This window comes from Lissotriton vulgaris, chromosome 2_1 (assembly GCF_964263255.1).
Source record: "Lissotriton vulgaris chromosome 2_1, aLisVul1.2, whole genome shotgun sequence".
NCBI lineage: Eukaryota > Metazoa > Chordata > Amphibia > Caudata > Salamandridae > Lissotriton > Lissotriton vulgaris.
The window spans coordinates 715,734,886-715,749,481 of record NC_141687.1 but is presented as its reverse complement, the minus strand read 5'-3'; the positions used below and the strand labels follow the sequence as shown (position 1 = coordinate 715,749,481).

The window sequence follows — 14,596 nt, the reverse complement described above, 5'->3', positions numbered from 1 at the left end:
TGAGGAAGTGTCACATTTCAATATCAGTCATCCCCAATGCTACATGGTTATGGAATGATGAGAGGGGATTAAGGTGTAGTGGATGACCGGTATTTATTTATTTAATGAGTTTTATATAGCGCTGGCTAGACCCGTAGGTATCAGAGAGCTTTCCATTAGGATACACCACAGCAAGTTGCAAGTTAAGAGTTTAAATAAGTTACATAATGATTACATGGAAACGACAAGGAGTACAGTCAAGGTACAATAAAATAAAAGACAGTTGCATGGAAATTAACAGGGGAAGTGGGAAAATCAAAATGGGGGGGAGAAGGTAGAGGGGGACAAAAGTAGTGTTATGAGAGGGTGCGGGGATACGAGGGGATGGAGAAAAGGCAAATCAGAAAGAGGGAGAAATGTTTGAGGATCGTCAAGGTGGTGGGGGGACGAGGGAAAAGGGTAAAGGACAAAAGGTTCACCAAGATGGCGGGTCTGGGTCGGGAGGAATCGGCGGAGAACAGCAACAAAATGGCGGGTAGGGCAACAGATCAAAAGTCATTAAGTCCATGCAAGTGACACAGGGAGCGTGAATTAAAGTGCAAAAAAAAGAAGTCAATGGTGGTACGAAGTTCCAAAGACAAAGGCGGGGAGGAAGGGAAGGTAATAGGATCCTCTTTTTTCAACAGGCTAGGGAAGACATTCAAATTCATAAAATCTTTATTCCGGTAAAATACCATAAAAGCACACACAAAAAAATGTGACAGTGATACAATTAGATGACATCATTTAATCATTGCAAATGACTTTCAAATCTCATCAAAAATTAGCACAATAAATAAGGTTCTAATAAAAACACTGGAGAAAACAAAGTAAGTCACTTAACTGGCGTGCCAGACTTAAACACAAGTAGTTAAAATTGTGCACGTGTGCCACATGGCTACCAGAAATTGCGAATACAGTAGGTCCAGTTGTGTCAGTTTTTAGAACTCAGAGTGCCTGTGCGCATTACCGGAAGCCAAGATTTTTGCACAGAGGAACGAGTCAATACTCCCTGGGTTTATAATACGCAGGACAGAAAAAAAAGACATGTAAATCAGATTCCATATCACAATCACAAGCAGGACATTTTTTCGGGGCAGCAGTTGACCAATTACTAGTAAAGGCTCGTAAACGTAGCACTCCGTGCCTCCATTGTACATACAATTTTCTGGCTAAAACTGGATATATGTCATCTAAAAGTCGCTCAAAATGATATGAGTCTTTAACCATAAGGAAAGAAGCAGTTCTAGAGCCAATTTTGGGATTGCACAGTGCCACATTGAGGTTATCAGCACGAAATACCTTCGTAAGCATGGTGCGCTAAATTTCGTTACAGCCCCTCTCCCGGTCAGCCCATAAGACAGGAACTCCCAACCATGTGAATTCGTTCTTTATGAAAGTGAGCCAAGGAATTTTCCATGCGCTCGTACAAGTAAGTATTTCTTTGAGCTCCTGTTTATAATTTATCAGCTCCGGTGTTACCCGGAGCCGGCGCCAATACCTAAGTGGTTTTAAGGCTAAATCCTCGTCAATTGGCCTGATCCCCCAGATTAAGCCTTAGCGGAAGAAGCGGGGTACTAGGAGGAAGTGCTAACATCTGTCTTAAGAATTTATTCTCGACCCTGGTGATTTTGGTCCTATTGCAATGTCCCCATAGTTTGCCCCATACACAATAGCACCCCTAGCTTGTGTTTTATAAACCTCCAAAGGGGGTCCAACTGGTTTGATCGTGGACATGTTAGATAGTCTGGGAATACCACCTGAGAGTTGGGCCAGTTTTAGTTGTGATTTAGTTTGCTGGGGCCCCACGACAAGCTCTCACGATGGTGACCCCCAGATAGTCAAAAGTGCTTACCCTCTCAAGTCTCGTTGTGCCTAGAATTGGGTTAGTTTATCAAAGAGGGGGGTTTTTTACCCAATGGAATCCACATGGGACCTAGGCGCTATATGGTGTATAAAGAAAGGGTCCCTGTAGAACAGTGTATCTTTACTTGAATGTATTACAGAAAGTAAAATCAAATACAAACACTGTAAATTAATCACAATGAATGGACCAAATTACTTGGTAAATAACAGTGCCCCAAGAAAGGAAATTGGGAGTGGGATAGCGTGATGCTGTGAGGGAAAAGGACAGTGAAGGGATAAAGTTAGTGACAACTTATAAGTATCGAAATTCATTCGAAATGCAGTTAAATTTCAAAGGCTTCAGATCCCTGAGCCAAAATGGGGGATCATAACATATCCCGTAGTACTTAAAGCAATCTCTATTGACACAGATGTATCCAAATTAATGCGGGCGTATCAACTGAAAAGAGGGTGAAGTAGCCGTCGACGTTTCGACCCCACGCTACATTTGTAGGCGTATTTGTTGCCTTACATCGGGGTCTTCATCAGGACAGGGTAAAAACAGGGTGCACTACACTCACCTCTGCTCCCATCCAACTACAGACCTATAAGCCTTATTGATGTCCCTCAGAAGATCTTTGCGAGACTCATTCTGGACCAGATATAGGACTAGATGGAGAAGTTTGCAATACTTAGCCCCTATCAGGCAGAGTTTAGGAAGAATACCTCCACCGTGGACCAAATTTTCCGACTAGTGCTTCTGCATTGGAAAACGGTGCGAATAGAGGGTGGCAGCCTCTATATGGTATTCGTCGACCTTCGCTCTGCCTTTGACCTTGTACCTAGGGGGAAACTTTGGAGTGTCCTTCTCGAGAAGGGCATCCCCATCCATCTCCTTTCTGTCCTGATGAGGCTACATGAGGCTAACTTTGCCCCAGTTAGATGCGGGAAGAGCGGTGCATTGTCATCCAGATTCCCAGTTGACAGGGGGTTAAGGCAGGGCTGCGTGCTTGCACCGACCCTGTTTTGCCTCTATGTGAATGGGGTAATCTAAATGAAGTCCAGAACAATGACGCGCCTAAGCTTGCCGGCAACAGGGTACCGGCGATAATGTTCGCCAATGATACTCTCTTGCTTTCTAGATCCCCAATGGGCATCCAGCGAACATTGGATGGCTTTGTAGAATTCTGTACTGCTCGGGGACTGTAGATCAACTTGCTTAAAACAAAATGTATGATCTTCAATCCGCCTAGAACTACAAGACCTAACCCAATTCTATGGTGTATAAAGAAAGGGTCCCTGTAGAACAGTGTATCTTTCCTTGAATTTATTACAGAAAGTAAAATCAAATACAAACACTGTAAATTAATCACATTGAATGGACCAAATTACTTGGTAAATAACAGTGCCCCAAGAAAGGAAATTGGGAGTGGGATAGCGTGATGCTGTGAGGGAAAAGGACAGTGAAGGGATAAAGTTAGTGACAACTTATAAGTATCGAAATTCATTCGAAATGCAGTTAAATTTCAAAGGCTTCAGATCCCTGAGCCAAAATGGGGGATCATAACATATCCCGTAGTACTTAAAGCAATCTCTATTGACACAGATTTAATAATAAACCAAGAGCTGGATGCCTTGTTTATCACGGAAAGTTGGCTTAATGAATCCTCCAACCCTGACCTTGCTATTGCCCTCCCCCCAGGTTATACTATTTTCAGGAGGGATAGACCCTCAGGTCCAGGCGGTGGGATAGCATTAATTATTAAGGACACATTCCCTTGCCACACATTCGACCTATACCATCTTAAAGACGCTGAAAGCTTGGGTTTCTTAATTAAAATTAATGCATCGTTCTCTCTCTCGGCTGGACTCCTCTATCGTCCCCCGGGCAACCCCTCCTCTTTCCTCAACTCCTTGGATGAGGCCCTCGGTGCACTCATGCTACAATATCCCAACTTTATGCTCCTTGGTGATATGAACCTACACATGGAATCATCCACTGACCCCCACACCACCTCCTTTCTACAGTCCTTGGATATCTTTGGACTCTTCCAACATATCAACATGGCCACCCATAGTGCTGGACATACCATTGATGGCATCTGTTCTAATATTTCTACCCTTTCCACCTCCCCTCCATTGCCCCTAATCTGGACCGATCATTTTTTCATCCCCTTTGACCTCACGACACCTACTGCTCCTTTATCCAGCCCTAGACATACCCAAGCCGCCTTCACAGTCAATTGGAAGAAGGTGGCTGAACGAATTCAGCTTGAACCAAAACCACTACCCCCTCCCCCTACGCTAACTGGAGATGTCGAAGTTGACTCATGCAACTTCCACACCTGGATGCACCAAACAGTTGCGGTTAACTCTGAACTCAAAAATAACCAAGGAAAGGGACCCAAGAAGAAAAAACCCAATGCCCCATGGTACACCAAGACCCTAGCAGATAGCCACCTCCAATGTCGGAGACTAGAAAGACACTGGAGACAAACATATGACACGGCCTCCAAAATACGCTATGTCCAACAGAGGAAAGTATATCTCTCTGACATTAAAGCAGCTAAAAAAGACTACTTTACTAATCTCATAATGGAAGCGCGCCAAAACCAAAAAACCATTTTCACCATAGTAAAGTCCTCTACCCATCCGAAAGCTCTTACCATTGACATACCCCCCTCAGAGAGTCTCTGCAACCAAATTGCAGACTACTTTGTTGATAAAATTGTCAACATTCAGAAAGACTTTCCTCCACCTCCGACGACCATCGCACAAGTTACAGTCAATTATCCTCCTCTCTCCAATTTTAAACCAGTATCCCTGCAGCAGACAAGCAAGGCAATCCGTGCCTGTAAATCAGGAGCACCCACGGATTCCTGTCCTCCAATCATCCTTCACCATCTGATTGATTCAGTCAATCCTCACATTAATGGAATCATTAATGAATCCCTTGAATCTGGAATTGTACCCGCCGAATGGAAGAAGGCTACTGTCAAACCTCTGTTGAAAAAACAGAATAAACCATCCACAGACTTGACTAATATGCGGCCCATCTCCTTACTTCCTTTCCTGGGCAAAGTCACGGAGCATCTAGTGCACGAGGAGCTCAAAACCTTCACAGAAGCCCATAACATCTTGCACCCACAGCAATCGGGCTTCTGCTCCGGTCATTCGACCGAAACTGCTCTGATCGAGCTTGCTGATTCTATTAAATTCCTACAGGATGAGGGCAAGCAAGCTGTCCTCATCCTGTTGAATCTCACAGCGGCATTCGACACCATCTCGCATGTTATCTTAATCAATCGAATGCGAGAGATTGGCGTGACAGACTCAGCTCTGGCCTGGATTTCATCATTCCTATCAAATAGGTCCCAGACTGTGGCACTAGGACCATATCTCTCCTGCGAAAAGCCAATTACATCTGGAGTGCCCCAGGGGTCCATACTGAGCCCCCTATTTTGTAATATCTACATGGCACCCCTCTTAGCTGTGATAGAATCACATGGGATTCTGGTCACGTCCTACGCTGACGACACTCAATTGGTCGTCACCATTGACAAACAGCGTACGGACGCAGAGCTCCGCTTCAAAAACTGCCTCTCTGATGTCTTTGGATGGCTAAACACCAATCATCTTAGATGTAATAGTGCAAAGACAGAGATCATCCCAATAGGCAAGAATCCTTCTTTTTCCCCTAAAGATTGGTGGCCCACAGGATCCGAGGCCCCTCCTAGTGCAGTTACATCAGCTAGAAATCTGGGCGTACAATTTGACTCTTCCCTCACCTTTGACGACCACGTTAAGATCACTGCCGGTCGATGCTTTGGACTAATAAAATCCTTGAGGAAATTTTTTGATTTCCTCCCAATTGCAGCCAGAAAGTCAGTCGCGGTAGCCCTTTTACTTTCCCGACTTGACTACTGCAACGGCCTTATGGCCGGGGTGAAAAAATCTACCCTCAGGAAGTTGCAGAGCCTACAACATGCTGCAGCCCGACTAGTACTACAACTCCCCAGAAGGTCATCTGCATCTGCAGCCCTGAACTCACTTCACTGGATGCCACTGCATAAAAGAATCTTTTTCAAACTGCTTCTTATAGTCCACAAAACCATGCAAAACACAGGACCCCGTTACTTTGCTAACCGCTTCAAGCGATATAATCCTTCGCGCTGCCTGAGATCTTCTGGGACTAACCTTGTTCAAATTCCCAGATTTAAATATAAGACCAGAGGAGGAAAATCCTTTAATGTTCTGGCAGCTAAAGCATGGAACACATTACCCGCTGACCTTAGAGCCATTAACAATGAGAATAATTTCAGGAAACTTCTCAAGACATGGGTCTACAAACTACCAGACTCCTCTGTCCTGGCTGCCATCTAGCCTTATTTTCCATTCACCACACTTTTTTCAGTTATTCCTCTGTAACTCGCCCAGCGCCATGATGCTCCCCTGGGGGCGAACGCTCGCGCTATACAAATACCCATAAATATCAAAATATCAAATATCAGATGTATCCAAATTAATGCGGGCGTGTCAACTGAAAAGAGGGTGAAGTAGCCGTCGACGTTTCGACCCCACGCTACATTTGTAGGCGTATTTGTTGCCTTACATCGGGGTCTTCATCAGGACAGGGTAAAAACAGGGTGCACTACAGTATCTGAAAATGTATAAACAATGTAAATGTAAATGAGGGGGCAGACAATCGATGTCTAGTTACCGTAGTGAGCGGTAAACATATTATTTGATCTATTATCATGGTTCATTAGAAGCAAAAATGCAGCTTTAGTACATATTATATGTATTACACCTTTAAAGAAGATTGAATCGTAACTTTGATACATCTTAGGTGATTTTGTAACAATTTATGTATAACCAATAATTGGTATCTCACTTTATCATATCAGAACTGACAAACAGAAACACAAGAATTCCTGATTTGACCAGGGGAAACCAAAGCAATGTCCAATGATTGAGTTCATCACACCAATGGGTAGGTGTGGGTGACCTTTAAAGGGATATTTGACTTAGAGTAACATAATTACAATGATTAAAAAGGCCGTATATTCATGGGGGTAGTTATGAAGTGGTTAAGGATCAAGAGGGTCTCAAGAAAAAGCGCCCATGAGTGTAAAGAAATTACCCAAGACACCCACACCACTAAATCAATGCAACACAGGAATTTCTCAAAGGATGAGGAAATTACCCATCAGTCACCATTCGGATCCGCCCTTCATCATTTGGGATTTTATCCGAACCACCCGTCTGAGAAAAATAGTGGCACAATCAGAGGTCAACCCGGTGGTAAGGGGGTCCCTCAGAGGCTATGGACACTAACAGTGTGGTCTACCACTCGATGATACTGAGTGGACAAAAATATATGGGACTGGGGTGTGCAGTGCAAGAAAAAGTGAGTGAGGAAAGAAACCAAGACAAAAGAGCGTGTTAAAATTGGTTTAGAAAAGGCACAAGATAATATTTATTCTATGCGTGCCTTATACACCAAGATTAAAAATATGTGCGGCCTTAAGCAGTCTGATTATGTAGACTGCCTGAGGTAGAGGTGGTCGACATGTTTCTACAATCTGGGGACTATTACGTCCTTGCATTCATCAGGACCAAGACTAAACAATTAGAGCTACTGCACAGTGTAAAAATAATAGTAAGTGAAGTGAAAAAAGGTGACACAACGAAATGTAAAACAAGTGCTGAAAGTCACCTGAATAATCCGAGTGCCCTTACAGTCAGTATAGATCACTTGATCTGTAAGGTAGACTGGCCTCACCCCACCTGGCAGCGGCTCAGGGGAAGATGAAGCACCGCTCTTTCCGTCGGTATTCAGGTGACTTTCAGCACTTGTTTTACATTTCCTTGTGTCACCTTTTTTCACTTCACGTTTTGAAGCAGCAGGGAGAGGAGCGCGGTGGTGTTGGCTGCGGGGGCTCCTGGGTGTTGGGAGTCCCACTGTGCTCCCTCTCTCCCTTCGAGGCAGGAGTCAATCCCAGGTGGCAGGCAAACTTGAACCGCTGCGAGCGGCTCCCGCTAAGCGGGGGCCGCGAGCAGTTTTTACTATCACAGTTTTTAGTGCAGTTTTTACTAGCACTCTCCTACGTCTTTTGATGCTGGTCCTTTTTGTGCTTTCTTGATACAACGGCTTTCAGTCCCTATTTAACCCCACATGATTACACTTCTGGAGGCATTTCCCTTATGCGCTATAGGTTTGCCTGAATGCAAAGGAGCAAGTGCAAGTTCACATTGCGGGATCCTCCGTGCCTCCACACTTTCCAACTCTCGCTTGAGTCTCCTATCCCCGGTCCGTCTCACGGAGATAGGTTTGGGTACAAAGTCCTTTTTCGGAAATCCAGAATCAATGCAGGAGTTGGAGGCCGGACTAGTGGGGTCAGTGAGCTAATGGGCCAGAGGAAAAGATACCGTATGCCAGGATGTCAGGCCGACCAAGTTACAAGTAAAGGTAAGAGTAAGAGGCTCACCGGGGCCTCGTCGCAAACCTCACCCGGTCAAAACCGAGCCTTCTCTCAGACTGCCCCCCTGGGTCCCGCTGGTACAAGCGGTTCTCTCCCTCAGCTGAGCTTCCCCTAAAGTCCGCCGCTTGTTACCTCAACTGTGCCTCTGAGCTGTCTCCTACCGTCTCCACCAGGCACTGGAAACCCGACTCGGGCGTTGTATTTCCCCGCTGCTTCGGTCCTCCACTCCCAGCCACAGCCACCAACAGCCCCTCCGCCGTTACAAGTCACTAAGGCGAGCCGGGGGTTTGGGTGGGTGAGGCCGGGGGCTTAGGCAGGCAAGTTCAGCACGACAGCAGACGCTAAGGAAGAGAATGTGTAAATGGAGCAAGAATGTTTGGGTGCGATAATCCAAATGATGGGGTCTGGGAAAGCAAACGAGATGGCACGTGCAAGCAACGTGGTAAATAGGGAGGAAAGGGAGCAATGCTACTACTCAAGACAACTTGGGAGTGGCATAATTAGGAGAAATCTTTATCAGAGGTCAGACCAGGCTGACAGGAAGAGAAGTGATACACAATTGAGTGCAACAAAAAGATCTATAAGTACGAACGGTCGACAAGACGTTGTAGTGTGCTCAGATTGTGACTTTAATACAAGACGGGCCTGCGGCCTGCATCTTGGAGAAACAAAATATAAACAATAGTACCTGTAGAAGAACCACTGAGGGAAAAGCCAAACCACAAGCTGGGCTCTTTCATGTTCCTTATGCCACACACTAACCTTATTCTCAAATTCTCACCTTTCCCATCCGACAAAAGCATTACAGGGCGTTCTCGTCAGCATCTACTGCAGTCTTTTTACATTTGCATACCGAGAGAGAGTGGAAAAGTATGCTGGTGATTTTTTAAACTGAGTGAGAGGAAGTGGGTGTATCGCAGGACACAAGTCGAGGATCCCCGCAAGTACACTGCGTCCACCCACTCGTTTCAAAGGGTGGACGCAGTCCCCCCTGCCAAGAAGTTGGTCCCCACAGAAATATGCTGAAAATGTTCCTGTGTCATTTTCAGACACCGAGACACGTTCAGCAGCGCCTGCACATTGTCGATTTCGATTCCCAGCAGCAGCATGCTAGCAGCGAGGGAGCTTTTTTACACCTCCAGCTGGACTGAAGTCAAGGGGCCACCAGGCCTCCTTTTGTTTGAATATCCTGACTGGAGGCGGCCTGGAACTTCACACTTAATTGTAAATGCCATGGAGGGGAAACAAAGGCACACAGCTTGTTATCTCTTCACATCTACTTAAGAGAGGCTCACTTTTGCCTTTGTTCAGTCCCTGTATATAAGAGATTCATGCATGCACTGTAAGAATGTCAGATGTGTTGGCCTGCCCCAGTATTTATGCAAATAATTTCAATCGCACAATTGTATTTCTTCTATAGCGCTATGCAACCCAATGAAGGTGTCAGAGCTCTTTAGGTAACATACACATTATAGATTGACATTAAGTCATGTACATGTGTAAATCAATGTACAAGATGAGTTACATGAGACAGTGAAGGTTACAAGGTGTAGGAGTGACATGTCCTTCATAACTCACTGTGGTCTTTTAGGATTACAATTAATGAACTGCAGGTAACAAAAAGATCTCTGTGTTAAAAGCAATAACCCGCTTTACTACCAACATAAAATTCAAATCTGTCATCAGTGTGTTAGATGATGTGCTTTGCAGGAGACACAATTACCTTCTCCGCTACTTTGATTTAAATCTGGGACTTACAAAACACAGATCTCTCAAGCAAGGTCATTAACCACCAGAGTTAACACCTCATTATTACTATTCCCTGAGATGTACCGGGCACCTTCACAGCAGATGCCTTAAGCCAATCAAATATTTTCAAATGTAGACTTTGCAACAAATTAAGCATGACAGATCTACTACAATGCTTCTCCTTGTTGCCAATTTCTTGGTTTAAAAAAATTAATGTATTAGCTGAGGCCCAGATTTTGCTTTGGGATTGTGCTATTTTTGGCACAACCCCAACGTTAAATCTCATAAAGCGCTTAAATGTGCTCATAATATACCCAATAAACATGTCTGAGGTCTTAATATCTGATGTCACTTCTTGCAATGTCACTTTCAGTGAGGTCACTTCCGGTAATGTGACGAGCAATGTCACGTGCCGTGACATCACGCGCTGTGATTGCACGCGTCCTGATTAACTTGCATACTGCCTAATCTGGTTAGTGTCCTCACTTCTTTTTTCAGGACTTGTGCCCTTGTGTATCGGTTCGAGAAGGAATCTAAAAGGTCTGTAAAATTGATAAAGCGTGTCTTAAATACTACTCCCCTCTTTTACTGCTGCAGCAAAAGATGAAGGGCGAGTAGATTGTTTGAAGAATTTGGTTTAAGTAGTGGAGCATGAGAAGCCAGCAGGCAGTTGCTGTCACAGGGGATCGTCTGACTTGAGAAAGGGGTCTGATTTGGGAAGAGTGTGACAGAGAAAGTTTAAGGAAAGATAGTAACGGCATTATATGGTCGAAGAGGAGAACAGGAGTATTTCTTGTACTTTGAAGGGATTAGGGTAGTACGTGAAATTAAAAGGTGTTGGCAACATCAAGGTTAAAGAAGGCAACCAGATGAGGCATGAGCATTTAGCACAATTTGCAGAGACTCTGAAATATCATTCTTAGATCGTGGGACGAGGTAGCTGGTGAGATAAAAGTGGCAGTGGAAAAACTTGGAATACTAGAGAAGGGTGACAAAGCTGGGAAGTTCATGAGAACGGAAGAGTCTAGGTAGATGTAAGCAGTGGCTGGAGAAGGCATCCAGACAATCCGGCGTGAATTTACGTTTGAAAGACACAACGAGAAGACGGGGGTCGAAGATTTGTTTAACAGTTGGCCAAGTTGTTGTTATGTACGTTAGAGGAGAGGGGTTACATAGTGTTCTTACATCATTTCTCTGAGGAAGGTTTTAGAGAGCGGTCACTAATGCTCACTGTCTCCTTCCCTAGACGGGTATCTAATTGTATCGGTTTTAAAGCGAAAGAACTGCAGGTCTCCCAGACTTGAGTCACCTTTAATCAGGTCTTCGGAGTCCTGATGCCGCGTCTCCCCTCTCCGGTCCGTTTCCTGTACTTGAGTTCCAGCCATCTCCTCTTCGCTGCTGCGGGATCACCGTGGTCCAAGGGCAGCTAGAGAGGCTCACTAAGTCCACACTGGAGCCGGTGCTGTCAGGCACTTCCGGCCTCACTTCCTATTCCCACTCCAGCTCCTCCCTCTCATGATGACACCAACCCCTCCAGCGTACAACTAGACCCACAACGTCCATGCGCGCTGCGTGCGCCGAAGTCCTGACCTGACGTCACAGAGGAGGGAACGCGAGAGCATCAGGAGGCGTTAAGCTTCATTGTTGTGCGTCAGCGATCTTGTATTGGAGATAGGTTCGGGACTCGGGAGCGATGGAATAGCTTCTTACACCATCCATGAAGTTTGATTCATGTGCTGTAGAGGAAATGCGCGTCAGTATACCTTACAAAAACGTAGTGTGGTTCAGTGATTAAAAAAAAAAAAGCATTTGAACGTTCTTACACTTGAAAGTCTCCGTTCGAGGTCAAAAAGGAAAGTCTGAAGTCATCTGATGACTTCAGCTGGGCTATTCCTGCAATTATGGAGTGGTCATCCTAAACCACCCTGAAGTATGTGTATAGGGTGAAAGATTGAACTGTTCCCCTAATTTCTCTGAAAAAATAATCGGACCAGGACGGTTAATTCCGAGAGCTGTAGTGATTCAGTTTAAGTATAAAGCAGGGACTCGCCTGTGCTGTGAAACCATAGGCGAATAGCAGAGATGTAAACAATCCTTGCCATGGTGCCTGCTTGCCTTATGTTGAAATAAAAAAAAAAAAGAAGTGTAAATGTGCGCAGACAGTTCAAACTGCAAACAGAAAGGGAGATCGGAAACCGGTATTCGTTTTAATTTATAGAATGACATGACACTTCTTGATGTTACAGATTTATTCTTTTTGAATTGTATTGATGCCAGCGGGAGATGCATCGGAGCTGTTCTCAGGCAAAACATTGAAATAGGTGGGGAGGTCACCATTGCTTTTGCTTTACGCTCATTAACTCCTACGGAGGAAAGGTACTCGGTTATAGAGTGCCAAGCACTAGCATGTGCATCGGGGTCTGGAACACTTCAGCCAGTAGATTTGGGGAGAAAGTTATTCTGCGCAGTGACCACATACCCCTCACCAGAGTACTTACCACAAAAGGGTTGTATGCCGCATCACCTAGACTTGCACGCATGTAAGTAAGATTGTTGGACTTCAATTATGAGGTACGGTATTTGCCGGAGTTAAGAATGTGGTTGCAGATTTTCTCAGCCGTTTACCCCTCCCAGACTGTGGTGATGTTGAATGTAAGGAAAAAGAATTCTGTGTAGACAGAATTTCCAAGCATTTCCAGAGAGATGTGGTTAAAAGCATCTGAACAGGATGACATTTTACAAGATGTAAGCAAACTTATTCTTGGTGGTGGCCTAGCAAGAAAACTGTTAGAAAAGAGTTAAGGACATACTGGGAACTTAGACACGAGTTGTCAGTGGAGAGCGGACTAATTTTGAGCCAACGGAAGGTGGTCCCTCCTGAAGTGCTGAGAGACAGAAAAAAGAAAATTTGCCATGAGGAACACCTTAGAATAAATAAAACCAAACACAGAGGTAAATAGTGGTACTGGTGGCCAGGATGTGATTTAGAAATTGAAAGGAAAGTAAGAAATTGTGTGCAGTGTGAAAACTCTAACAAGTCACTCTTAAGCCCCCTTTGCAGCCTTTATCTTGCCACGGTATGGCCTGGGAAAGGGTTGGCATTGACATTATGGGGCTCATATGGGATCGTGGAGAACAAGTGTATGTGGTACTACTTGTTGTTCACTTTTCTAAGTGGCCCGAGATTGACATACTTCACAAGATTGATGCATGCAATATTGTCAAATTTCTGGATGGTGTTTTCACGAGGGAAGGTTTACCCAAATACATTGTAAGTGACAATAGTACGCAGTTCACCTCTGAGGTTTTTAGGAAGTACTTGGAAAGGAATGGTGTTACACATAAAACCACATCCATCTATCACCCAGAAAGTAACAGAGCTGCACAGAACCGGAGTTTTTCTGCCGACCTGCCTGCTCCCTGCTAACAGCCCGTGGGGGTTGCAACAGAATCTCCAGCGCCCTGCCTGCCCCCTGCTAACAGCTTGAGGGCGCTGTCCTGCCCCGTGGTAAAAACTTGTGTGGGGGCGGTGAAGGAACTACCAACGCCAGGGACTCCATTTCCCAGAGTCCTTTGAGGCGCGGAGGAGGCGTCATTGTTGTGCGACAGGAGGCGCTTAAATTAGGAGCAGGGCTCCCGCAGCGCGGGTCCCTGCACAGAACCAGAGTTTTTCTGCCGCCTTGCCTGCTCCCTGCTAACAGCCCGTGGGGGCTGCAATGGAATCTCCAGCGCCCTGCCTGCCCCCTGCTAACAGCTCGAGGGGGCTGTAACGGTACCTCCTGCACCCTGCCTGCCCCGTAGTAACAGCTTGTGTGTGGACTGTGAAGGGACTACCAGTGCCAGGGATTCCATTTTCCAGAGTCCCTTGAGGCGCGGAGGAGGCGCCATTGTTGTGCGCCAAGAGGCGCTTAAATTAGGAGCAGGGCTACCGCAGCGCGGGACGTGCCCGGGTGAATCCCGGGCCAAGGGCTTTGCCCGTCACTAACCGGAGGTGGCTGGGCTGGGCCACCCCTCTTGACACCTGCTCTTGGGTCCAAGGTAAAACTGTTTTTACGATGCCTACAACTAATGCTCCTGCTTGCATCCAAAGAAAGCGTGCATGTACTGTTAAAGGGCCTCGCACTAACCCAGATACCTCCTCAGTAACCCTGCCTACAGCAATTGACTTAATGTTACAAAAGGCGATTGGGGTATTTACTACGGAAATTGAACTCACGGAAAGACGTTTACTCCTGACTTTCCACCCTTGGTAACATCGACTTCAGCTAATGCCCTAAACGCCTCTGAATCATCTGTATTTTAATGCCCCCCTTTGTATGACTCAGTGCTAATGTCTCCATCTAATACAGAACCTGCTGGAGAGGCTACTGCCAAAACACTCAAAACATCTAAGAGCGATAGGAAGAGAAAACAGGGCAAAGTTAGGGGGGTCCAAGGGGAAAAAGGCAGAGGAGGGCTATGCAGAAGGTACTTCAAATGGTCCCAGAGTAGAGAATTGC

The 14,596-nt window shown here is 45.5% G+C and overlaps 1 protein-coding gene across 1 annotated transcript in view; it reads right to left on the bottom strand.

Moving 5' to 3' along the window:
* The window catches only part of TMEM41B (transmembrane protein 41B), a 144,992-nt gene extending 133,326 nt beyond the window's left edge, over nucleotides 1-11,666 (bottom strand). The window contains exon 1 of the mRNA XM_086955973.1: nucleotides 11,407-11,666. Within this exon, the coding sequence (XP_086812099.1) occupies nucleotides 11,407-11,482 (76 nt within the window). The 5' untranslated portion in view covers nucleotides 11,483-11,666. The remainder of the gene's footprint in view (nucleotides 1-11,406) is intronic.
* Nucleotides 11,667-14,596: the final 2,930 nt, after the last annotated feature.